The 24,237-nt window shown below is 51.7% G+C and overlaps 1 protein-coding gene and 2 long non-coding RNA genes across 33 annotated transcripts in view; all 3 read right to left on the reverse strand.

The window, feature by feature from the left end:
* MYO18A (myosin XVIIIA) overlaps nucleotides 1-24,237 on the reverse strand; it is a 106,119-nt gene that overhangs the window by 49,200 nt on the left and 32,682 nt on the right. For 6 of the 31 annotated variants that reach the window (XM_077970685.1, XM_077970682.1, XM_077970661.1 and 3 more), the window contains exon 1: nucleotides 16,692-16,763. The exons of 15 other annotated variants lie outside the window; for them this stretch is intronic. In XM_077970685.1, the coding sequence (XP_077826811.1) occupies nucleotides 16,692-16,697 (6 nt within the window). In that variant the 5' untranslated portion in view covers nucleotides 16,698-16,763. Of the gene's footprint in view, nucleotides 1-718; nucleotides 863-2,053; nucleotides 2,129-3,983; nucleotides 4,677-7,454; nucleotides 7,515-9,861; nucleotides 10,005-13,365; nucleotides 13,435-16,691; nucleotides 16,775-24,237 lie in introns of those variants that run through there. 10 more of the 31 variants (XM_077970670.1, XM_077970657.1, XM_077970654.1 and 7 more) reach the window with 4 other exon arrangements.
* On the reverse strand, nucleotides 16,822-22,967 carry LOC144335401 (uncharacterized). Its single transcript, XR_013406250.1, has 2 exons — nucleotides 22,546-22,967; nucleotides 16,822-18,330 (listed from the first exon to the last, which is right to left on the reverse strand). It is a non-coding gene; the product is annotated as an uncharacterized LOC144335401 (long non-coding RNA).
* LOC144335405 (uncharacterized) lies at nucleotides 18,828-20,801 on the reverse strand. The gene is made up of 2 exons (XR_013406254.1): nucleotides 19,671-20,801; nucleotides 18,828-19,026 (listed from the first exon to the last, which is right to left on the reverse strand). It is a non-coding gene; the product is annotated as an uncharacterized LOC144335405 (long non-coding RNA).

Below are 24,237 nucleotides of genomic sequence, written 5' to 3' on the forward strand. Positions count from 1 at the left end.
TGTGCTCTCCTCCCAGGTTGGCTTCTGGCTTTAGCAGATCCCTCCAGTGCTGGATGGCCCTTCCCCAGATTGGAATAGGAGGGCTGGGCTGCACCAGTGGCTCCCAGATCTCTGGGTTTCATGGACCCATGAAATAACTCTTTGAATAGGAGGATCACCATGTGGCTGGCAACATTTTGGTGTGTTAAGTGAGGACATTAAAAAGGCTAGTTCTTTATATTTGAAGAACTATAACTTTATAAAAATCATTACAATGTTGTAATTTTTTTTTTTTTTTCCAAATCACATAAGACAGGGGAGACCTTTGTGTTGAATAGGCACCAGGTATTTGGGGACTGATGAAGAAGGTGACATCATAGCCTGTAACTAACTCCTTTAAAGTGTATCTGAAAATGGGTTTCTCACATTGGCCAGGAGGTGGAGACAGAGAATGTCTCATGTTCAGGCATGGGCTGGGAAGAGGGCAGGGATTCCGCCTTTTCAGCTTTCTCTCTCCAGAGAGAGCAGAGTTGAAACACCTAGAACTCAACCAGATCCCCCTTGGGCTCCAGTGGCTGAGAACCACATGCCACATGGGCCTGACTTGAAGGGCGACACTCGGTCTAGATGTTCCCCAGGGGCCTGACACAGAGCTGCACCATCTCAAGCTCCTGGCACTACCTCCCGCTGGGGTCCTCCCAGACACAGGGTGGGAGCCTGGAGGAGAAAGAGGCCTTACACTCCAGCAGGAGGCCCGAGCACAGACGCCAGCCCAGGTGCAGGCCGGGGGCGCTGGGTGGTCACCGGAGGGAGCGGAGGGCTCCTGAGTGGGGGGAGAGCACCCTACCTGGCTGTGGGCACGAGAGGCGGCCTCAGAGTCCAGCTACCGACAGCAAGCAAAGGAGAGAGAGAGAAGAAGGGTGAAGACAAGCAGACCACTGGCACGTCCCCTTTAGCAAGCACTCCTGAGTCAAGTGGGCCAGCACGCCCTGGTTGTCCAAGGCTCGGGGTGAAGGTGGGGGTTTGGTGCCAGGACCTGGCCTGAGCAGGTGAAGTACACCCAGTCAAGGATAGGCCAGGAAGGTGAAGAGACACTAGTGACCATGAGGCCTCTCAGAGGACATGCTCCTCTAAGTCATTCCCAGTGGCCTGGGCAGGAGTCTGCCACTCTGCCTCTGGCCACAGTCTCTCCTGGGCTGACCATCCAGTCTGTTCTGAATCAGGCTTCCTCTTCTGTGTGTCTACCAGGCCAGGCCACCTGACCACACCCAAGGCCTGGGCCCCCTGCCAGCCTCCTGCCTTATCTCCAGAGCATTTCTCAGCCTAGCTCCCCTGTGGCCACCAGCACAGAGCTGTTCCTTGCCTTCTAACACAGCCCAAGGGTGCCACTCCCCAGGTCAAGGGCTGCGTTCAGAGCTGTCGCCCTGCACCTCTCATAGAACACAGCTCCCAGCAGCTTCCAGTCTAGAATCTCTTCCTCAACCCCGACGCACCCTACAGCACTCCCACCTCTGCCAGCCAGGCACAACGACCCCATCTAGATCCAACCTGGGGACCACTTGACAGCTGCCCAAGAGCCAAGGTACCGTGGGTAAACCCTGTGGCCAGCCTTGACCTCTCTGGTTACTTAAAGCCCTGCAAAGCCTTTCTGGGGAGGAAGGCGAGTCAACCAGAACTTGGATGTTACCTGTTAGAAATGGGCAAGGAGTTAACAGGCCCCACCTGGGTCCGGAGAGCCAGGACACCAAAAATAGTGACAGCACCCTTCCTTACCACCCGCCAGGCCCTGCCACCAACACATGTCCTAGAGGTAGGACAATGTGGCCAGAGAAAGGGACTGGGCCCTGAGCGAGGAGGGGTGCCCTCCCACATGCACAGCGCTTTGGGCTTTCTGGAGGAACCACTCTCCCCAGAGCACTTCTCTCATTTCTTCGAGAACCCGACATGAGGGCCCACAGGCTGCCACGGAGCCACCTTCATGGTCAGCGCGCCTACAGACACACACAGGGTCCTGCCGCCAGCCTCAGGAAGAGGGTGGCCAGGGACTGGGACCCACACACAAGAGGGGCATTACAGAAGCTGTGAAGATCCTCTCCAGCCGCTGGTGGGCCTCTTCCACGGGGGTCAGCTGGACCTTGGCAGCTCCTGCCTAAAGGTTAAACCACTATTAGTCCCAGCCCAGAAACGGCGAGGCCGCAGCATGCAGAGCTCCCAACCCAGGAAGCCACTGGGACCCACCAGGGAAGGGGAGCAAGGTCAGGGAGCAAGCCCCGCGGCAATCTGAGTTTTTAAACTATCAGATTAGAAAAAAAGAACAGTTGCCTGGGAGTTCTGGGGTTATTTCTTCCCACCTGCCTATCTTGAGCACCAAATGGCCCTATTATCCCACTTGCCCTCTGGACCCTGTCCCAGGCCCAGGTGACAGGTGGCTAAACTCCAGGTCAGGGCATGTCTCAGCTCCCAACTCCTCCCTTGTGAGAGGAGGAGGGACAGGGAATCCGAGGGGAGGGCAGCCGCCCGGGAACAGGACCACGACACTCCCCACCTGCTTACAGGCTCTCCAGAGTGACTGACAGTTCTGCCCATACCCTGCCCAAAATGCCCATGCCAGCTCCTCCCTGTGAGCAGGAACAGGCACTTCCCCGATTCACAGACTGGGCCAGGTGGGTGGGAAAAGCAGCGGCTGGCTTTTCTCTAAGTGCTGCAAAGCCCAGGAAGAACGGGGAGCAACAAGGCTCCTCAGGTCCCAGGAGTTAGCAGTCAGGGAGGGGCCTCAAGGCCTCTCAGGCTGTTCCCCCACACCCTCCAGACTCCTCTCCTTCCAGCCAGGAGGAGCCTGCAAGAGCACAGGGAAGTAGTGGCAAAACTTGATGCCCCTCCCCCACACCCTGGGAGGCCTCAGCAGGGTCCACAAAAGGGAAACTTGAAGAGAACTGTCCCCAACTCAGAGGCCAGCCAAGAAGGCAACACTTTCCAAGGGAAAGAGGCTGGACTGACCCTCCCTCCTGCTTCTCAGCCTCCTGCCCCCACCCAGAGAACACTTTCTGGGAAGACAGGATTGTCCTATACCCCAAGGGGCCCACTATACCCATCCGCCATCCAAGCTCAGGGCTCCTCGAGTCCTGCTGCCAGAGGGTCATGCTGGCCAGGCCTAAAGGAGGCAGTGACGGCAGTGAGCGCACCAATAACAACTGTTACTAGCACCACTATCAATGCTACCATTTATGGAGCACCCACCATGCCAGGGACCAGCTTGGAGCATTATCTGTATCATTTCTAATCTTCTGGTTACTTAAAACCCTTATTATCCCTTATTTGCAATTCCAAAAGCCCCCCAAAGAAAACATTTTTCTTAACTATTTTGGCGGCAAAACCTGGCAGTTTATCCTCTGTGCCCCTGTAGTGTGAATATTCATAGATTTTGCTTGGGAAATGTTAATGTTTGTTATGCGTTGTTGCTCATTATGCATCCTGTATGGCACTAAAATACAAAGATTACTAATTTCCAAAATACTTCCACACCCAGGGTATCAGAGAAGAAATTTTGGACCTGTATTAACCCCACTCAACAGGGGAAGTCTGAGATGGGACTTTGCTGAGGTCCCAGGGGATGAGTGGCTGGGAATGCAAGCCCAGACCCCAGACTTGAGAAAACATCTTTCCGCCTGGAACGATCTGCTGAGACTCTGATCCTCCGCTTTGGGTCTGGGGCCTCAAGCTGGCGCCGTGTAGCTGGGGACCAGGCCCTGACTCCCATGGCAAGGCCAGCAGCATGCTGGTTAGCAGTTTCCATCCCAGCCGCCGGGCCAGAGCCCAGGCAACTGCGGGGTCCGCATTGGGTTAGGGAAAGCCATGCAGCCCCTGCTGTCAGCACATGACCCTAGGCCCAGCCTCTCGGTCATGCGGGGTTCATTGAGGTGGCTTGGGGCAGCCGGCTGTGAGGGTGTCTGGCCCTTGAGCGAGGGTGGTGAGGGGCAGGAGTGGTTAGTGACACACTCTTGTACCTCCTGCTTCACACCAGGGACTGGTGACTTGGACTGCTGCTCTCCAGTGAGGTCTGACTTCAGGCCAGCGGAGCCTGGGGCCGCCAGCTCCTCCCGTGGGGCTGGGGAGCGCTGCTTCTTTGGGGTTTCAGGCTTGGCTGGGGATCCTGCTTTCTCTGGGGAGTCCACCCAGTCTGGGGAGCCTGGCTCCTGGCTGGAGGGCTTCTCCCCCTTCCCAGGAGACTGCTTGCCGCGGGCCTTGTGCTCCTTGCCCCTGCCCCGAGACATCAGGCTCCGCAGGCCCAGGGAGAGCTCATCCTTGGCTGCCTCCTTCTTCGCTTCAGGCTTAGGCAGAGCAGGGGGAGGCGGGGGAGGGGGTGGCGGCTTGGGACTAGAAGCTGCCTTTTCTCCCCTCTTGCTTCGAGTCGGGTGCTCAGGGGACTTGACTCCTCTGCCTGGGGGCTCCTTGGCATTTCCAAGCTCCTCGCTGGGCAGCACCTTACTCACCACCTTCCTCACTGCATTTGCCACCCGCTTCCGGGACAGGCCCTGGACCTCTTCGCTTGGGCCTTCTGCTGTGGCAGCTCCCAGGCCATTCATGGCGAGTGTGGGTGCAGGGCTCTTGGCTTTCTGGGAAGTCTCTGGGGGTATCGGGCTGGTGGGAGGCTGAGGACTCCTAGATGGGCCGCTGCCTTCCTTTGAGCTGCCCTCTAGCTATAGTCATACAAACACAGGTAGACGTTAGCATCACCCCCTGCAGCCCTGCCCATCCCATGCAGAGGGAGTAAGAAGGTGTGACCTCATGCCCTGGAACAGATCTCCCATTCATCCAAAGCAACACATGGCTCCAAGAGGCTACCCCAAGAAGCCCACTTTCCATCTTCCAGATAGGACAATTGCAGCTAAGAGTCTGGCTTCTTTTCCACAAAGCACGATCAGGTACTGCTGTCACCTGCTGCCCATCCCCAGGCTCAGCATGGACCTGTGAGATGCCGGCACACAGTGCCCAGAGGCCTGTGAGGCGCTCTGGGGTTACTGGCTTTGTGTTAGGGCAGCAACCAAGTCCCAATCTAGGCGAGCCCACTGCCTCACAGTTCAGACGCAGCAGAGATGGAGCATGGAGAGGTTAAACAGCCAAGTACCACCTCCATTCCCACCACCAATCCCAGGCCTAACTCCAGGGCTTCCTGCCTTTGTGGTCCTTGGTCCTTCCATCACCTGTTTGCTGGGCAGTCAGACCAAAAGCCTGCCCATCCTGAAGGGAAAAATGATCAGGGAGCTCTTCCTGGCCCCAAGACATGCCAAGCCTCCTCCTCGCAGTATCCCTCGTCTGTGGCCACTGTCTGCCCTTCAACTATATTCTCAAGCGCTGCGGAGCCCAGCATGGGCCCAGGAAGCTTCCACTTTAGCCTGCTTTCTGCAGTCTCTTTGCAGTTTTCCTCCTGCAAACCTTTCAAGGGTTTGGAGACCCCCTAGCTCCCAGAGTGTGTGTATAGCCCACAAAGGGTTAAGCACTCAAGCAGCCTCAGCTCCATTCTGCCCTGGAGTGGACTGGTATACTCTAGCTGGTGTGCCCACCCTTCCCCCACACACTGGTGCTAACTGTCTGGGTCCCAAGGGACTGCCACTGGAAGGCCAGGCTGGCTAACAGCAGGACAGTTTCCCATAAAGCCAGCCCCACTGCCTGGGGGGAGTAAGGGCAACTAGGGGTCTCCTTGTTGGACAGGCAGAGCTCTGTCACCAGCTGAGCTGTGCTTGAGTCCTTGCTGCCCAAAACAATGATCTTGGTTCTAGAACACATATGGGCACTGGGCTCTGTGAAGGCCCACCTGCCCATGCTTGCTTGGATGCAGGAAGATGCTCATAGTAGGCACACCTGGGAGCTGCTGCCTCTGGATGCCACAAGGAGAAGTTGCTCCACCTTTTGCGCAGAGCTGAGCCAAGGGCCTTAATCTAGGCCCTGGTTACAGGTTGGCTCTGCTGAAGGGATAGAGAGAGTAAGGGCTTGAAGGTGCCTCTTCCTCAACCTCTTAGGCCAAGAGTGATCAATGGCATGCCAGGGCACTGCAGAGTTGGCCAGTGGCCCTAGCCACTGGATCCTACACTCCTCCCCTCCCTCTTCTGGCTTTTCTCCCATCCCCCTTCCATCATTAAGATGATGACGATGGGCCAGGTGTGGTGGCTCACGCCTGTAATCCTAGCACTTTTGGAGGCCAAGGCAGGGAGATTGCTTGAGCTCAGGAGTTCAACACCAGCCTGGGCAACATGGTGAAACTGTTTCTACAAAAAATACAAAAATTATCCAGGCTTGATGGTGTGCGCCTATAGTCCCAGCTACACTACTCAGGAGGCTGAGGTGGGAGGATAGCTTGAGCCTGGGAGGCAGAGGTTGCAGTGAGCTGAGATGGCACCACTGCATTCCAGCCTGGGTGACAGAATAAGACCGTGTCTCAAAAAAAAAAAAAAAAAGAAAATGATGATAATGATGATGACAATGATGATGATAGTAAGACTTACACAGTACTTACTATGGGCCATGGCACTCTTCCAAGCACTTTACATGTAGTTTTTGCAAAAAAAAATAAATAAATTCTGGGCAACTCTGAGGCCTCTCCCTCACACACCCACATCCCTTTCAAATCACAGTCTGGCTTTCCAGGACTGTTTGCAGATCAGGTGGAAGCCACAGTGCCTGGCTAATCAAATTGACCAAGGAAGTACAGGGAGCCAGGACAGGCACCATCTGGGGTAATGAAGTAAGGATCTGTGTTGTGATCCAGCTCTGCCCCAGAGCCCTGGGCACTCCTGCCCCTGGTGCCACCAGCTGCCCTCTCCTAACTACACATCTCTGGACTTGGCTATTCAGAAACCGATTCTCCTCTCTTGCCTTAGGAGAGTCCAGGTTTATTCAGGGTCTCTATCCCAATGCACTGGGGCTGGAGGCAGTGGGTAGCTGGAGCCTGCCTCCAGGTCACCTGCACCAAGCAGCTGACAGGGTCTTGGAAGAGACAGCAGCGACTGCAGTGAAGTCCCTCTACGCCCTTGCCTTGTGCCACCCAGAGCAGGCTGAAGAATCCCAACAGCTGAGCTCTCATTTGACGCTCCCTAACCTAAGTGTTTGCCCACCCAAGCCTCTCCAGGCCCAAAGGGTTCAGGACACCAGAAGCAAAGGGAGGCAACTTAAGGGGATTAGGGAGGAGGTTAGGGGAGGTCCCCAAAGCACCCTGGCTATCTCCTTCACACACCCGAGGCTGGCATCACACACACCATACTTTCTTCCCCTTTACTAGAGTTCTCTCCAGCTGAGCCACACAGGAAGGGGCCCCCTGCAATCTCCACCTACTCCATGGAGCTGTCTCACAGGCTAGTCCAGGGCTAGTGGGTGCAGGGGCAAACACACACACGCACACACACACGCGCGTGCACACACACACGCACACACGCACGCACACGCACGCATGCACGTCTCGGAGAACTCAGGGATACACTTACAGCCCCTTCCTCCTTGCCAGGAGAGCCAGGCTTTGGCAGAGTTTTGTCCTCCTCTTTAACCTGAGGGAGCAGATGAAGAAGTCACTGGCAGGTCAAGGCTGGGAGACCCAGCACTAAAAGCACAGGGAGAGAACATTCAAGGGGCCTCCCTCTCCCTGAGAGGTGGAGCTCCTGAGTCTTTAGGAATACCAGGGCTAGGGGACCTGGGCAAGAGTTATCCTATCCTAGAATCAGGACTATTCAGTGATGACTTCAAGAATGAAGAGTCTGTGGGGGCAAAAGCCAAGTACCCTTGCCCTCAGCGACCAGCCACTTTGCCCACTTTGGGGGCTAAAGAGGTCCACCCACAGCGCCATCGTGGCTTTGGTTACGTGGCAGATAGGAAGATCCAGCTAATGTAACTCATCCAAACTACAAGAGTCATCCCCAGCTCAGGCAAGAAGTGGTTTGAACAAAAAGCCCCTGATCTAGTGACAGAGGAGGTAAAAGTAACCCAGTGTGGGTACCTGTGGGCCAGCAGCTTTTAGAGTAGAGTGAAGGTTGGCCCCTATCAGGCTGGCTCTGACTTGCTTCTTGATCCTGCACAATTCCCCAAGCTCAGCTGAGCTCTTGCTGGAGGCAGGGAGTTGGGCAGAGGCGGAGATTCAGGAGGCCAGATATTTTCTTAACCTCAGACTCACAAAACTGCCAACCATGCAGCCAAGGGAGGGAACCCTGAAGCTAGGGGCGGGGTATGGAGGAAGGAAAGATGCCTAAGCTCTGGACACTGTGGCCAGGGGTTTGTGCTGGAGCCCAGGAGCTGGCTGGCCTGAGTCAGAGGGGAGGAGTGGAGTCGTGGAAACAGCAGATACCATCACACATCTGGAAAAGGGGCAGATGATGCGGAAGCTCTGAAGGTTCTTTCAGTTCAGAAACTGGCTCAGAACAGACCCAGGCCTCAAGTTTAAAAGAGCCTTCTCCTTTCCCCTCACCCGTATCTCTCCCTCCAAAAGCTCAGGCAGTCCTAGTGGATTTAATTTCTCCTCTTTCCTGAGTCACCTAGGACTACAGGAAAAAGACATGCCTGTTACCAACCCTACCTCCTCCTCAGCGTGCCTCTCCTTCCCAGCACAATGTGGGTAGGAGCATGGCAAGAAGTCCTTGATTCCTAAGGGAAAAAATCCTTAGAAACATCCAGAATCATTTACATGATCCACTTGGGGGAACTCTCCAATTTTAACCAGGGTCTATGGCTAATTTTGAGCTCAAATTAGCAGTGCCAGAGGCACTGGCTGGCGTGATAGCCGCTGCAGTTTTAAAGCTGCATCTTGTCCACAGAGCTATCTGCAACAGGCTCAAGCTTCATAGTTAGCTCACAATGCCAAGGATGGGGGAAAATGACAAATATTCACCTGAGTGGAGCCTACTTCTTTAAGAAATGGAATTGGAGCAGAGAAAGGGAAGGCAGGGAATGGGGGACAGAGTGAGGAAGAGTGGCAGGGTCTAGGTCTGTGCCTGCTGCCCCCCACCAAGCCATCACTCTCCCCCTTGCTGCCCCAGGGATCACACCATGCAGTAGTTCCGGGGCACACAGGTTAGTGGGAGGACAAGTGTTTGCAAATCACACAGATACATTCATTACTGCATGCAGTGCTGTTAACTTGGGTTCCGGGGTGGCCCAGATTCCAAGTCCACTCTGTGTTCTTCACCAGCTCCAAATCTGTCCTCCCTCCAGTGGCTCAAATTTGGGACCCCAAATGTCTGGCCCAAGGTGTGGCATTGGGGAAAACACTGGGTGCCCCCCAAGTGTCTGAAACACTGGGCCCAGCTCTGAGCTCAGCTCTGGATTTAGCATCAGGCTGACTCACTGCTCCCTCCCCCACCAGAAGGGCTCTGGCTGTTGTAGGTCACTGCCCAGCTGGGGACTATGCACACACATAAAGGCACACACACAGGCAGTCCCAAGTCTGCAGCCTGAATCACCCTCTGGACCCAGGTGGCCAACTGGCCTGACTTCTCACCCTCAGCCCCTTGTCCTCCTACCCACTGCAGTCCCCAGGCTCAGGGAGACCCAGTTCCAGTGGTCCCTCCACAGCAGCCCACGTTCCAGGGGTGAGTCAAGGCAGCAGGATGGTGGGAAGGGTGTGGAGGGGTTAACCCAGCGGGACACCAGCAGGACAAAGGGCAGCTCACCTTACCAGAGATGGGGCTTAGGGGAGGAGCATGACTCGGCACAGGAGCCCATCCAGCCAGAATAGGGAGTTCACCAGCCCCTCCCCGTCATTCTCCCTGCCACCCCCAATTATACACACGTGCCCCAGTCCATCTCTAGCTTCCAAAGCTCCCTCTCCCACAAGCCAGTCTCCTGCCTGCAGACACAACATGCTAAGCACACAGGAAAAACATAAAGATTTTAAAATCGAACTTTCCTTTTGCTCCCAGAAGGCGAACCTTGATGAAAAGGCCATGACGCTGAAGGTAACCTGTACCCTGAGCCAGAGAAGAAATTGGGGGCAGGGTCTCGCGGTGTCTCAGAGTCTTCCTAAAAGCCAGAACCTGCCAGGACAAACGCTGTGGGCAACAAGGGGAAAGGAGGAATGGAGTGGAGGAGGAAGGATTACAAAACTCAAAAGGGCATTGGAGTAAGGAATAAAAGATTAAAGGAAAATGAAGGAAAGTAGGCACAGAACATAGCACTCCCTACCCTTGGAAGCTGTGTGCTTTGTTTTATTTTTATTTTTTCATTTTTTGAGACGCAGTCTCACTCTGTAGCCCAGGCTGAAGTGCGATGGTGCCATCTCGGCTCACTGCAGCCTCTGCCTCCCGGGTGCAAGCGATTCTCCTGCCTCAGCCTCCCCGGCAGCTGAGATTACAGGCATGCACCACCATGCCCAGCTAATTTTTGTATTTTTAGTAGAGATGGGGGTTCACCATGCTGGCCAGACTAGTCTCAAACTCTTGACCTCGGGTGATCAGCCCGCCTCGGCATCCTAAAGTGCTGGGATCTATACAGGCGTGAGCGCTGCGCCTGGCCAGAAGCTGTGTGCTTTGAATAAGCCACTTTGCCTCTCTGGGCCTCTCTGTAGAATTAGGGGCTAGTCTAGATAATGGCTCAAAGCCTCTCCATGTCTGGCACCTTAGGAGTCTATGTGGGGAGAGGCACTCAAATTCTATTTATTTATTTATTGAGACAAAATTTCGCTCTTGTTGGCTGGGCGCGGTGGCTCACGCCTGTAATCCCAGCACTTTGGGAGGCCGAGGCGGGCGGATCACAAGGTCAGGAGATCGAGACCACGGTGAAACCCCGTCTCTACTAAAAATACAAAAAAAAATTAGCTGGGCGCGGTTGTGGGCGCCTGTAGTCCCAGCTACTCGGGAGGCTGAGGCAGGAGAATGGCGTGAACCCGGGAGGCAGAGCTTGCAGTGAGCCGAGATCGCGCCACTGCACTCCAGCCTGGGCGACAGAGCGAGACTCCGTCTCAAAAAAAAAAAAAAAAAATTTCGCTCTTGTTGCCCAGGCGGGAGTATAATGGCACGATCTCGGCTCACTGCAACCTCCGCCTCCCGGACTCAAGCGATTCTCCGGCCTCAGCCTCCCGAGTAGCTGGGATTACAGGTACCCACTACCACACCTGGCTAATTTCTGTATTTTCAGTAGAGACGGGGTTTCTCCATGTTGGTCAGGCTGGTCTTGAACTCCCGACCTCAGATGATCCACCCACCTCAGCCTCCCAAAGTGCTGGGATTACAGGTATGAGCCACCATGCCCAGCTGGCACTCAAACCCTTAATACAGTAAACCAAAATTGTGGGCCTGTGACCTAGGAGAGGAATTGAGGAAGCTACCTCAGGACTCCAGCAACTTTGCCTTCCAGCTGTAACACGCATTACCTGGGGCAAGAGGCCTGGAGAACTGCAAAACTGTCCATCTATGGATTAGAAACCCGAGCTGGGCCTCTTGAAAAATCAAATCAGAATTTGCCTCAGTCCAGGCACAGGCTTCATCCAAAGAATCAGTGCAATTCAGTGGAGTTTAAGAACTGGTTCTTTTTTTTTTTTTAATTGAGACAGAGTCTCGTTCTATCACCCAGGCTGGAGTACAGTGGCGCAATCTCGCCTCACTGCAACCTCTGCCTCCTGGGTTCACGCCATTCTCCTGTCTCAGCCTCCCGAGTAGCTGGGACTACAGGTGCCCACCACCATGCCTGGCTAATTTTTTTTTTTTTTTTAGTGGAGACAGGGTTTCACCGTGTGAGCCAGGATGGTCTCGATCTCCTGACCTCGTGATCCGCCCACCTCGGCCTCCCAAAGTGCTGGGATTACAGAAGTGAGCCACTGCGCCCGGCCAAGAACTGGTTCATTCTTAAAACCGCTTATCATAAATGAATAGTTAAAAATTAGGAAATGTCTTGTTTTCAATTATTTTTATTTTGCTTTATTGACTTCTGTTTTATTATTCAGTTAATGTGCTAAAGACTTTAAGTTTGTCTGTTGCTGTAATTTTAACTCATTTGATCTTTGGTCTCTTGTTCAAGTTTTCCTACTTGTTCATACAGGTCCCATCTGGCCTAGGCTATAAGGACACCGGGCCATTTCCACCCAGGCCTGTTCCTCTGCATCAGCTGTTCCTATGAGCATCACTCTGAACACAGATGTGGGGCTCTCCCCAGAGGAAATTCTGTGGCTTTTATGCAGAATTGCCTAGACAGTTTTCCTGTCTTCCTTATCACTGAATTTGTTTAGGATCAAGAGCAAGTTATCCTGGAACTGGATTATTTATAACCCAAAGGATAAATGCTTGAGGGGGTGGAAACCCCACTGTCCATGATGTGCTTGTTTCTCAATGCATGCCCATATCAAAACATCTCATGGGCCGGGCACAGTGGCTCACGCCTGTAATCCCAACACTTTGGGAGGCTGAGGTGGGTGGACTGCTTGAGCTCAGGAGTTTGAGACCAGCCTGGGCAACACGGTGAAACCTTGTCTCTACCAAAAACACAAAAAATTAACTGGGCATGGTGGTGCGTGCCTGTGGTCCCAGCTACTGGGGAGGCTGAGGTGGGAGGATCTCAGAGGGAGGCAGAGGTTGCAGTGAGCAGAGATTGCAATACTGCATGCTCCAGCCTGGGTGACAGAGTGAGACCCCATCTCAAAACAAAAAAAGAAAAAAAAAAAAAATATATATATATATAAAATGTATCCCACAAGTATATAAACCTATCATGTACCCACAAAAATAAAAAATAAAAAAAAGATCAAGTTACTCTTATCCAAGACAGAACGGGTAAGGAACTCAGGCCCCAAAGATGGTGGCAGCATCTGAGTTGGGAACAAATGGCTCTCTGGAGCAAGGGTATTTAGATCTAAGGCCTCTCTTCCTTGACTTGTTCTCTCTCTAGAGATTTCAGCCATTTCTAGCAACATTACTGAATATGGAGCACCTACAATGAGATGGGCCCTATACAAGGTATTTAACATTTATTTTCTAATGTAAATCTTACAACAATCTGAGGACTGGTGATACGGGAATTATTATTATTCCAATTTTATCGATGAGGGAAAAGATCCAGAAAGAGATTAAGTCACGAAGTTAGTTAAGTGGGGGAACCCAGACTTGAACCCACATTGGTCTGCCTCCAAAGCCTGTGCTGCTTCCTTAGTGCCCACATTTTCTGGTATGTTAGACAGGTGTCAGCCTTGGTAGCCAAATCTGATTGATAAACTTCATCAGCGTGGAGATTCAGAAGACCCGGTCACGCCAAAGCATGGATTGATAGTGTGTTTTACTAGTGTGCAACTTTCCAAATCAAGTTTTTGGACTTGCAAAAAGGGAGACCCCACCATGATTCTGCCACTCTGCAGCTCACCCACCTCCTCCCTCTGTGGTACTTTTGAGGGACAGCAAGAGAAACCCACACTCACTGAACACTTACTATGAGCCAGGCACAGGGGAAGGCACTTCATACAGGTCTCCTCATTGAATCCTCACAACAACCCACTTTCTAGGTAAGGAAATAAAGAAGGTGAGTTGCCGAGAGCCCTGCAACTATTAAGTGGCAGAGCTGGGAGCCACAACCAGAGTGGATCTTGGGGAGCTGTTGGTGTGTCTTTGTCATCCCTGGACTGTGATTCACCCCTGAGCAGAACTTACCCATCTTACTCATCATACTGTAGGTGCCTAAGAAATGTTAGCTGCACGAGAGTGCTGGGACAGGGGTTCTTTGCACAAACCTCTTATTCCCATCTAATCTCTTCCCCAAATGTAATCTATGGAGAACAACACTTGCCTATTCTGATTCCCAGGGACATGGTACAAACAAGGGAGGTATAATCTCTAAACCTGCTCACAATAGATACATAGTCAACTCAGTGCCTGGGTTTGTGGGGAGGGTGAGGACGCTGAAATTGCTTAGTAGCTCTTTGTGGAACAACAGCCACAAAATGCATCATCCTCTGGCCTGGTCATTCCATCTTCAGGAATGTATGTCCAATGAGCAGACTTAAAGAAATAAAGAGAAAGAAAAAAATGCAAAGATGTTTATAGATGCACTCTACATAACAGCTCCAAATTGGAAAGTGCCCAAATGCCTAGAATTAGGAAATGGTTAGGTACAACCCGTTGTTATATTGCCATTTAAACTGACAAATGTGTGGACAACGTAACCATATGGAAAGCTCCACATAAAATAACACCAATCAAAAAAACTGGAACTCAAATAGTATACAAAGAGTGATCATAATAATCTTATAAACTGTGTGAATTAGACACAATAGGAACACTTGGTATTTATTTTGTTATGTATTTGTTACTCCTTATTTGTATTGTGAAGATGGCTAAATAGTCAATAAAAAAGAAAAAGAAAAACAGATAATAGCTAGAAGCATTTGTTCTCAAAGAGGAGAGATCCAAGAAATGTGCTGAGGGACTGTCAAGCCTCAGCCCCAGCAGGCTTCTGACGCTCTGGGAGCAGCTGGGGTTTACCCTCCACCGTGCCAGCAGAGCCCACTCGCCCTTAACATGCACTTTCTGGGCCCCTCACAGGAGGGAATGGGGGCACAAATGCTTCTAGGAGAATAATGCCATGCCTCAGGCAGTCCCTCAGGCCTGGAATGCCCGGCCTGGACAAATGCTTTGAGGCCCAAGCATCCACGCCAGACATCTGCACACTGCAAGCCCCTGAAAGCAGCAGGTAACCCTCAAGAGAGTGCCCAGAGGAAGCCGAGACGTGGCCGAGGTCACTTCCCCACCTCGCCGCTTCTGCCAGCACTCACACACCCAAGGTTTCTCCTTCTGAGGACCAAAAGGCAGGGCATTCTCCTCTCCTCCCTCTTTCCCATTCGGAGGCACAGAGGGCAGCTCCCAGGAGACTTCTTCCTCCCAGTCCCAACCTAGCACCAACTTATCTAGGGATTGGGGGTGACGGGGGGTGGGAGGAACAAAGGAGAAGGGAAGAAATACTAGCATAATAGTAAAAAACGGTTAATCGTTATTGAGCATTTGGTATGTGTCAGGCACTGTGCTGAATCCTTCACATGAATCATCTCATTTGATCCTCACAACATCCCTCTGAAATAGATACTAGTGTGACTGTGTGATTGCTACTTTACAAATGAGCAAAAGGAAGCTCAGAAGGTCAGGTGACTCACCCAAAGCCTCACAGCAGCAAGTGGCAGATCTGGGATTCACACTCAGGTCTCCTGCGAGAGACCTCCACTGCTCACTTTAAGGGATGGAGGCACGCCCTACCCTCCATCTCCCCTGGCTCACCTGCACTGTTGTCCTTCTACATCAGCTGCCAGAACAGCAGCTTGGGAGGAAAGCAGGGATTCCCAATGATGACCCGCCCCTCCACCCACCGACCTGAATATGCTTTACATGGAACTGCTTGAGAGGAAGGGAAGCTCTCTAGGGAATGAACTGAAGGCCATGCTACCAGACAGAGGAGGAGGGGGAGACGAGCTTGGCAGGGACAACCTGGCCCTTGCAGTGCAGCCTCCAGCCAGAGCCCTCCCCAGCCCCAGGGCGGAACAGAAAGCAGGCGGGCACCCGCCTCACTGCAGGCCAGCCCAGAGGAAGCAGGTGCACTAGAATGGCTTCCTGCCGCAACTGCAGTTGCAGAAGGGTCTTGGTTTCCTCCTCCAACAACTGGACCTGCTGGAGGCCTCCCTTCCCTGGGGATGCTCACTGCCCCTCTGCAGGGCACTTTGCTGTCTGCTTGGATATCACTGTGCATGGCCCTCAATCTGTGACCTGGTGCTAGTGGCCCGGGGGTGGCTGGGGGAGAGTAACATAGACCAGGAAGCACCCATCTCTCAGGGTGAGGAGGTCTCTCTGACCTCTCCCCCACCCCCGGGCATACTGCCCACACAACTCAGCCCTGGTGCCAGTTTGGGGGCTGAGGCAGGGCAGTCCTGAGCAGAAAGAGATACAAGTGCTCACGGGCACATCTTAGGCTCCTGATGCACCTCCGCACCAGGCCAGCCCACATACTCTGCCAACTGCTGACACGACTGAAAACCTTACCCTTGGTGGCTGGGAGGGGTAGAGTCAGAGGAACGGAAAGGACTGGGAGCAACTATGCCTCTCCTCACTTTCTTTTTTAAGGAACTTACTTATCTGGAGTAATCTCTACTAAAAAAGAGACTTAGGGCCAGTCAGAGAATCCCCGACACACCATCTGTGCCCCTTGCAAGTGTCCTATGCACAGAAATGGAGGTGGCCATGCTAAGACTACTTTTGGGGACATTGAGAATGGGTGCTCCTTGACAACTCCAAGGACCATCCCCTCTCAAGGAGGAAGAGAGGAGAGGGCTATACCACCAACAATGCAGAGACAAGACTACCGAAGACCTTGGGTGCTGGGGAGGCTGGGGCTTTGGAAGAAAATAGCATTCTAAGGAAGGAAGGCCAAAAAAGCACTAATGGTTGGTGGGGAAGGCATGTCACAGCCTTGGGGGTGGATGCAACCTCAGGAAACTGAGATTCAGAAGACAGTGCCCCTCCAAAACTCCTGAAGTCATGAGTCAGGCCCAGGATGCCCTGCTCCTAGCCACGGAGGGGTTTTTGAGGCTTCCGGGGCTGGGTAACTCCCTTCTTACCAAGAAGCTCCGAGAGGAGCCCCAAGGCGGCCCCACCCCTCTCCCCACCTACTTCAGCCACATCTGGGGAAATCACAAAAAGGTCCCTCCTTTCCTAAATGAGGAAATAGCATGAGGAGCCTGGGACATTTCCAGGGTAGGGGGTCAGAGGGACACTCACCCGCATGGCCTGGCCCGGAGCAGCCCAGAGCAAGGAGACTCCGCTCTGATGCTGCTCTGGCTCTGTTAGCAGCTCAAAATAGCACAGGCTCTGGCCCCGCCCAGTTCCCGCCCTCTCCCCAGCCCCTCCCGTCCAGAGCTGCCCAGCCCCGGTTGGAGCCAGTAGCCCGGAGGACTGCGGGTATCAGGTATGCCAGGAGGGAGACGGTGATACAGCAGTGTGTGTGGAAGGGAAGGAGAAGGCTCTTAGGGTAAAGCCATTGGGGTGGGCAGCAGGCAGTGTTGGGGGGTTAGGGCAAGGACAGGGAGGGTGAGACTTGTCTATGGACACACACCCCAGCTCCGGGACAGCTGGGCTGATATGGCTCCTAAAAATAGCAGAGGAATTTGAGACCTGCAGCCCCCGGCCCCACAGGCCAAACTTGAGACAAGCACATGCGCACTCACATACATGTACACGTATACACACACACCAGCATGCACAAACATTCAATCAACCCAGTGTTCTTGAGAACACCCAAATCATAGGCCTACCCTAGCCATCTAATTACTGCGGCAGAGGCCAAGACAGCCACTAACGTCACATCCAAGACAACACACGGGGCCCCCTGCACACTGTGCCCAAACAGCAGCCGCACACAGTCCTGTAAGGTCTGGCAAGAGCAGAGACCCACACGGGCAGGCCCACTTACTGCCCCACTGCCGTCAGTACACAGGGGACATGCAGAGAATCAATAGTACTCTCTATGTTTACATCCCTCTCCCCTCCACACATGCCAGGGACTGCACAGGCAGAGAGGAGGGTGGGGTGGGCCTCAGCCCTGCAGACAGAGGAAGTCATGGGTGTCTGGCCAATGAGCGACGGCTGCCTGTGAAAAGCCAGTGTTTCTTGTGAAGAGAAATCCTGGCCTGGTTCTCCAGTTAGCACCATGGGATGCTTAGACCAGGACTAGGGACCCGCTGAGAGGCTGAAATGGGAGCTGGAGAACAGAATGGGAAGGGGCCAAAAGACAGGGAGTGCAAGTCTCAGAAGCTGTCAGCTCTGCAGAAAAAAGGAAACAGTCATTGCTTCCCTCTTCCTCTTCAGGGAAAAAAAAAAAAAAAAAAAAAAAAAAGGTGGGGGTGGTGCTAGGAAGCCCTGGTACAGAATCACCTCCTAACCAGTCTGGCATACACCCCATGATTCTTGCCCCTGGCCAGCTCTAAGGGCCATTGGTTCTATAAATTGTCTGACTTTCTCCATGAAAAGATTGGTAAGCACTGCCAGAGAGGACGGAAACCCAGCTCTGCCTCCTACCTGCCATGCACTGTCCAAGTCTCACTGTCATATAGTCACATATACAGACTCTTAGGACATGGTGCTGTGCGTGTGTCCTGCTCTCTAGGGAATGGGATGTCTCCCCAGGGGAAGCATCTGGCCCTTCTGAAGCACATGCAGTGTCGCAGGTCTTCCCATCTCCAGTGGCTACTTAGAACAATGGTGCCAGCCTCAGCTGCTCACTGAAATCCACTGGGGAACTTGAAAAAAATACCGATGCCTGGAGCCCACCCTTTCCCTCTCAGTTTCTGACATAATTGGTCTGGGAGGGGGAGCCTGGGCATTGGGATTTTTTTTTTTTTTTTTGAGACTGAGTCTTGCTCTGTCGCCCAGGCTGGAGTGCAGTGGCGCCATCTCGGCTCACCACAAGCTCCGCCTCCCGGGTTCACGCCATTCTCCTGCCTCAGCCTCCTGAGTAGCTGGGACTACAGGCGCCCGCCACCTCGCCCGGCTAATTTTTTGTATTTTTAGTAGAGACGAGGTTTCACCGTGTTAGCCAGGATGGTCTCAATCTCCTGACCTCGTGATCCTCCTGCCTCAGCCTCCCAAAGTGCTGGGATTACAGGCGTGAACCACTGCGCCCGGCCGGGCACTGGGATTTTTTATGGATAAAAGCTCCCCAGGTGATTCTTACATGCAGCCAAGGCTGAGAACTGCAAGACTCTAAGGCCAGCATAAGGCCTAGCACAGAAATGTCCATTTGTTAAATGAATGAGTGAATGAATGAATGACTTAGCTGCGTGAACACAGACAGGTGACTTAAATTTCCCTTATCTGTAAAATGAGGATTACACCTGTACTGACTTACCCAACCAGTCTGAGACTGGTACATAATGTATGTGAAAGGGCTTTGGTTCTCCAAGTTCTCAGGCCAGCAGTGTGGGCATCCCCTGGGGACTTGTTGGAAATGCAAATTCCAGGAACCTGACCCAGACCTGCTGAACCAAGAACTCTGGATATGGGGTGCAGCATCTGTGTTTTAACTAGGCTTCCAGGTGATGCTGAGGCACATTAAAGTCTGAGAGGCACGGCTTGAAAGGAATGATTCACAGCATACCATGGTTAGGAGTGTGACCTCCAGGGCCACATGGCCCGGTTTAATCTTGGCTCTTCCACGTAGTAAACTACACAACTTGACCTCTCTGTGTTTCAACTTCTTTTCATTTGTATTTTATTTTTTGAAATAGAGTCTCACTCACTCTGTCGGCTGGAGCACAGTGGCTCCATCTAGCTTACTGCAACCTCCGCCTCCCAGGTTCAAGCGATTCTTGTGCCTCAGGCTCCTGTGTAGCTGGGATTACAGGCATGCGCCACCACACCCAGCTAATTTTTGTATTTTTAGTGGAGACGGGGTTTCACCATTTTGGCCAGGCTGACCTTGAACTCCTGACAGCAAGTGATCTGCCAGCCTCGGCCTCCCAAAGTGCTGGGATTACAGGTGTGAGTCACCATGCCCAGCCTCTGTGCTTCTATTTCTTTATTTATAAAATGGGAAAATAACAGCACCTACCACGAGGGGTTAATACATGGGTTAAAAGAATTAGTACATACATAGCTCTGAGAACAGCGCCCAGCACATTCATTTTCAATACTTAAAACAAAACAAAACAAAATAAAAAAACAGGGTCTTGCTCTTTGGCCCAGGCTGGAGTGCAGCGGCACTATCTTGGCTCCCTGAAATCTCCATCTCCTGGGCTCAGCCCATCCTCCCACCTCAGCCTTCCTAGTAGCTGGGATCACAGGCATGCACCACCATGTAAGTTTTATATATATATTTTTTGTACAGATGGGGCCTCCCTGTGTTGCCCAGGCTGGTCTCAGACTCCTGCGCTCAAGCAATCAACCTGCCTCGGCCTCCCAAAGTGCTGGGATTATAGGCGTGAGACACCATATTTGGCCTTAATACATTTTAACTATTATTATCTACCTATGATCATAAGCGGGGGAAAAAATGAGGCATTGTAAGCAAAATTTCCAGGTAACTGGAGCCTACCCTTTTTAAGGGATAAAAGATTTAAGTCATTTTCTAAGTTCTATACTATTTATAATCCTAAAAATAACCAACATATATACCCTGTTTCCTTAAGTACAACACCTCTAATTCATCTCAAAGATCTCAAACTTTGAGCTTTCCTTCTTGAACCCAATCCATTTCTGCTCCATCCTGTACTGAAGGGCACGCCATCTCCACCATGACGACTCCTGACTTCCTGGCCTGGCTATAGAAGCCTGGCTTCTGCCCCACCAATGCCCCAGCCTCTCTCCAAGGGCACCAGCCCCTCTTAGGCACCACCATGCTGAAGCCTTGCATATGCCTATATTAGGAAGGCCAGGCAGCCTTTGTGGCCATATGTCTGCTTTTTAATTCTTTTGTCCCCGACCTCATTAGGCCATCAGCTGTCACTCGCCTGTCAGTGTGCCTGTCTCCACTCCTCCACTCAGCTTCACGTGCAACCACAGCTAGTCCCTCTGCTGCCCAAAGCATGGTGCAATCTCAGGGCACGGTCTGTTTCTTCGATGAGTCTAACTGATGGCTCCAGAGGTCATGTGGGCACTCCCATAGCCAGCCAGGCCACCCCAACCCCCCTCAGCTTGCCTCCAAGGACAGTCAGAAGCTATAATCTGGCCCCTCCTCAGACTTTACTTTTACTTTTCTAGTCTCTTCTCCCTCTTCCCAGCCAGCCTGGCTCTCCCTCATTTGCCTGCCCTTGTCACCACCAGAGCCATTCCTTATGAATGTGACTCTACCTTGGCTGACCCTCTGCATCTCTCCAGGCCCATCTCAACTCCCACCTTCTTTATGAAGCCTTCCCTGAAACCCAAGACCCACCTGGCAATGCAAAGAACGTGGACTCGGCAGCCAGACACACCTGGGTCTGAATCCCAGCCTCTTTCTTGCTGCCTGACCTAAGGGAAAGTTACTTGACTTCTTAGAGTTTCTACTTTTTTGGCTTTAAAATAGTATGATATCCACCTTATGAGGCTGTTGTAAGAATAGAACAGGCAGTACATGTAAAGCAACTGACATGAGGCCTGGCAAATTATACTTATTAAATTATTAATATCATTATTATCATAAACCATAGCACTCACTGTCTACACCTCAACACATTACATACATATGGTTCTTGGTTATACTCAATATGGTGCTCTATTACATACAGTGGAGTCACACACTATATGGGGTTAGATTCCAAAGTCAGTATGTAAGGCAAAAATAGAATATGGTCTAAAACTCCTGAAAATCCCTTAAACTGCTCACAAAGTACAGTACACATGATTTTGAGTATGCCATTTGATATAGTATCGCTGCAGGAAAGCATAATAGTCATGTACAGCATATAGTAAAAACACACAAAACATAATTTTTATAATTTTAGGCTACAGTAATATAGTTTCTTATATAAGCATATAGTTGAATTTATTGAAGTTTACTGTCCACGTGCCATGACTATACAGCATAACTAATGTTCTGAATGATAATCAATTTGTGTTGAATGTTTAAGCCTGCTCTCCCTGGAGAGCTAGGACTATTTCCTACTTCCTTTATATCCCATCCCGTTCCCCAGCACTAGGCACACAACAGGCGTTCCACGAAAATCCATATGGATTTAACCAACTGATCTGAATGGTGCATGCACAATAAGCGGGCTGGAATACAGTGGGGAACAAGGGGATCTCCATGTGTGGTGACAACTTCAACTGCTCTATTCTCCCACATTGGTGGTGTGGGTGAGTGCAAGGTCTTTGGCTCTGTTTCAGGCACTTGACCAGGCAGAGTAGCTAAGCAGAGCTGGGGGCAGGCCAGACAGGAGGCTCTGAGGGCTGGAGGAAGTCGTTCACTTATTCAACTAGCTGTGAACTGTAATACCTCAAGGTGAACACTGTGGGGAAGCACCGTGCCTGCTTCTTTTTCAGCTTCCCCACCACAGACTGAGCTTCCTGACGCAGAGGTTGTGTGTTGCTCATTGCTCTATCCCCGGCACTCACCTAGCACTGGGCCCTGATCAGAGACAATACGAGGCACATTTGAGTGACTCAGTGAAAGATGATTTAGTTATTGTTTTCAACTAAATATTTCCTGATTTTAAAAAATGTACAGACCAGCAGAGGAAGTAACAAATGTACCCCAATAATTAAAATTCAAGTCAGAATGTGCTCAGTGCTCCAACAGGGACATCAATGTTCCAGTTAGGGAATTAGGCAGACAGCTTACAGACAGCTTGGAGCTAGGCCAGTGAAAGAGAGAAATGTTATAATGTGGTAATGAGGTAGGAAGGGAATTCCAGGGTGAAAAAGTAGTGTAAGCCGGGCGCGGTGGCTCAAGCCTGTAATCCCAGCACTTTGGGAGGCCGAGGCGGGCGGATCACAAGGTCAGGAGATCGAGACCACAGTGAAACCCCGTCTCTACTAAAAATACAAAAAATTAGCCGGGTGCGGTGGCGGGTGCCTGTAGTCCCAGCTACTCAGGAGGCTGAGGCAGGAGAATGGCGGGAACCCAGGAGGCGGAGCTTGCAGTGAGCCGAGATCGCGCCACTGCACTCCAGCCTGGGCAACAGCGTGAGACTCCATCTCAAAAAAAAAAAAAAAAGAAAAAAAAAAAAGAAAAAGTAGTGTAAGAAAAGGCAAAAAGGGGCCAGGCAGGCGTGGTGGCTCACGCCAATAACCTCAGCACTTTGGGAGGCCGAGGCGGGCGGATCACCTGAGGTCAGGAGTTCGAGACCAGCCTGGCCAACATGGTGAAACCCCATCTCTACTAAAAATACAAAAATTAGCCGGGCGTGGTGGCATGTGCCTGTAATCCCAGCTACTTGGGAGGCTGAGGCAGGAGAATCACTTGAACCCGGGAGGCAGAGGTTGCAGTGAGCTGAGACTGCGCCACTGCACTCCAGCCTGGGCGACAGAGAGAGACTCTGTCTCAAAAAAATAAAATAAAATAAAATAAAATAAAATAAAAAGGCAAAGAGGTGGAAAAGCATGAGATATGGACAGTAAGTCTGGAAGAAATGTATGACACATATAGGAAACCAAGACGGGATAAAACTGGGAAGGAAGCTGGGTCTCAAATCAAGCAGGTGTATGCTATAGTGGATGTGTGTTGTTTCTGCTGCCCGCCACCCATTCCTCCATCCTCTGATTATAGCACCCTATTTTCCCCTCTGGGGACCCACTCCAGCACATGACTTGGCCCTGGCCAATAAGAATATCCTCAGGCTATAGGTTCATGGAGGGCATGTGACCCAATCAGTTTCAAGGATACGTAATGAAACTTTGGGATTATTCAAAGAGTCACACTTCTCTATCCACACAACTAGAACCTGGGGCTGTGACATTTTGCCATTACTTGTCTGAGGACCAAGCCTGCCTAGAAGATGGGGTGAGAGACAGAAAAGGTCAGGTCTTGGTCACACTGTTAATGTTTCCAGATAAGGCTGAGCCTGTAGCCAGTTCTACTACTGGACTTTTCAGATATTGGTGACAACGCATATCTTTTTAAGCCAGTTGAGCTGGGCTTTCTGTTACTCCCACCTGAAAGAGCTGTACCTGAGATGAAAGCAAGGTGGGCAGTCTAAGGAACAAGAAGGCACACACCGAGCACTAGCCATGGCCAGGCACAGTGCTACTCGTTTTCCTCTCAAAACCCTGCAAGGTAATGAAAAGGGGAATTGTGGAATGGGGAAACGGGGTTTACAGAGGTTAAATAATTGCCTGTGATCACACAGATTGTGACCGGCCAGATGATCTGAACTCAGGTTGTTCAGATTCCAGAGCCCAGCTCCTTACACACCACCACCTGCCTGGAAAACAATGGGAGGCATAACAAGTTTCTGGAGAGTGATGGGGCATGATTTAACCTGTGACTTAAGAATGCTGAGCAGGTCAGGCATGGTGGCTTATTCCTGTAATCCCAGCACTTTGGAAGGCCGAGGAGGGCAGACTGCTTGAGCTCAGGAGTTCAAGACCAGCCTGGGCAACATGGCAAAATCCCATCTCTACAAAAAACACAAAAATTAGCTGGGTGTGGTGGTGGCATGCCTGTGGTCCCAGCTACTTGGGAGGCTGAAGTGGGAAGATCACCTGAGCCCGGGGAAGGTCAAGGCTGCAGTGAGTCATGATCACACCACTGCACTCCAGCCTGGGTGACAGAGTGAGAGACCCTGCCTGAAAAAAAGAAAAAAAAAAAAAATGCTGAGCTAACAGGATGCAAGAGGAGGAGAAAGGAGGCTGG

The sequence above is a fragment of the Macaca mulatta genome, chromosome 16, assembly GCF_049350105.2.
Source record: "Macaca mulatta isolate MMU2019108-1 chromosome 16, T2T-MMU8v2.0, whole genome shotgun sequence".
Lineage (NCBI taxonomy): Eukaryota > Metazoa > Chordata > Mammalia > Primates > Cercopithecidae > Macaca > Macaca mulatta.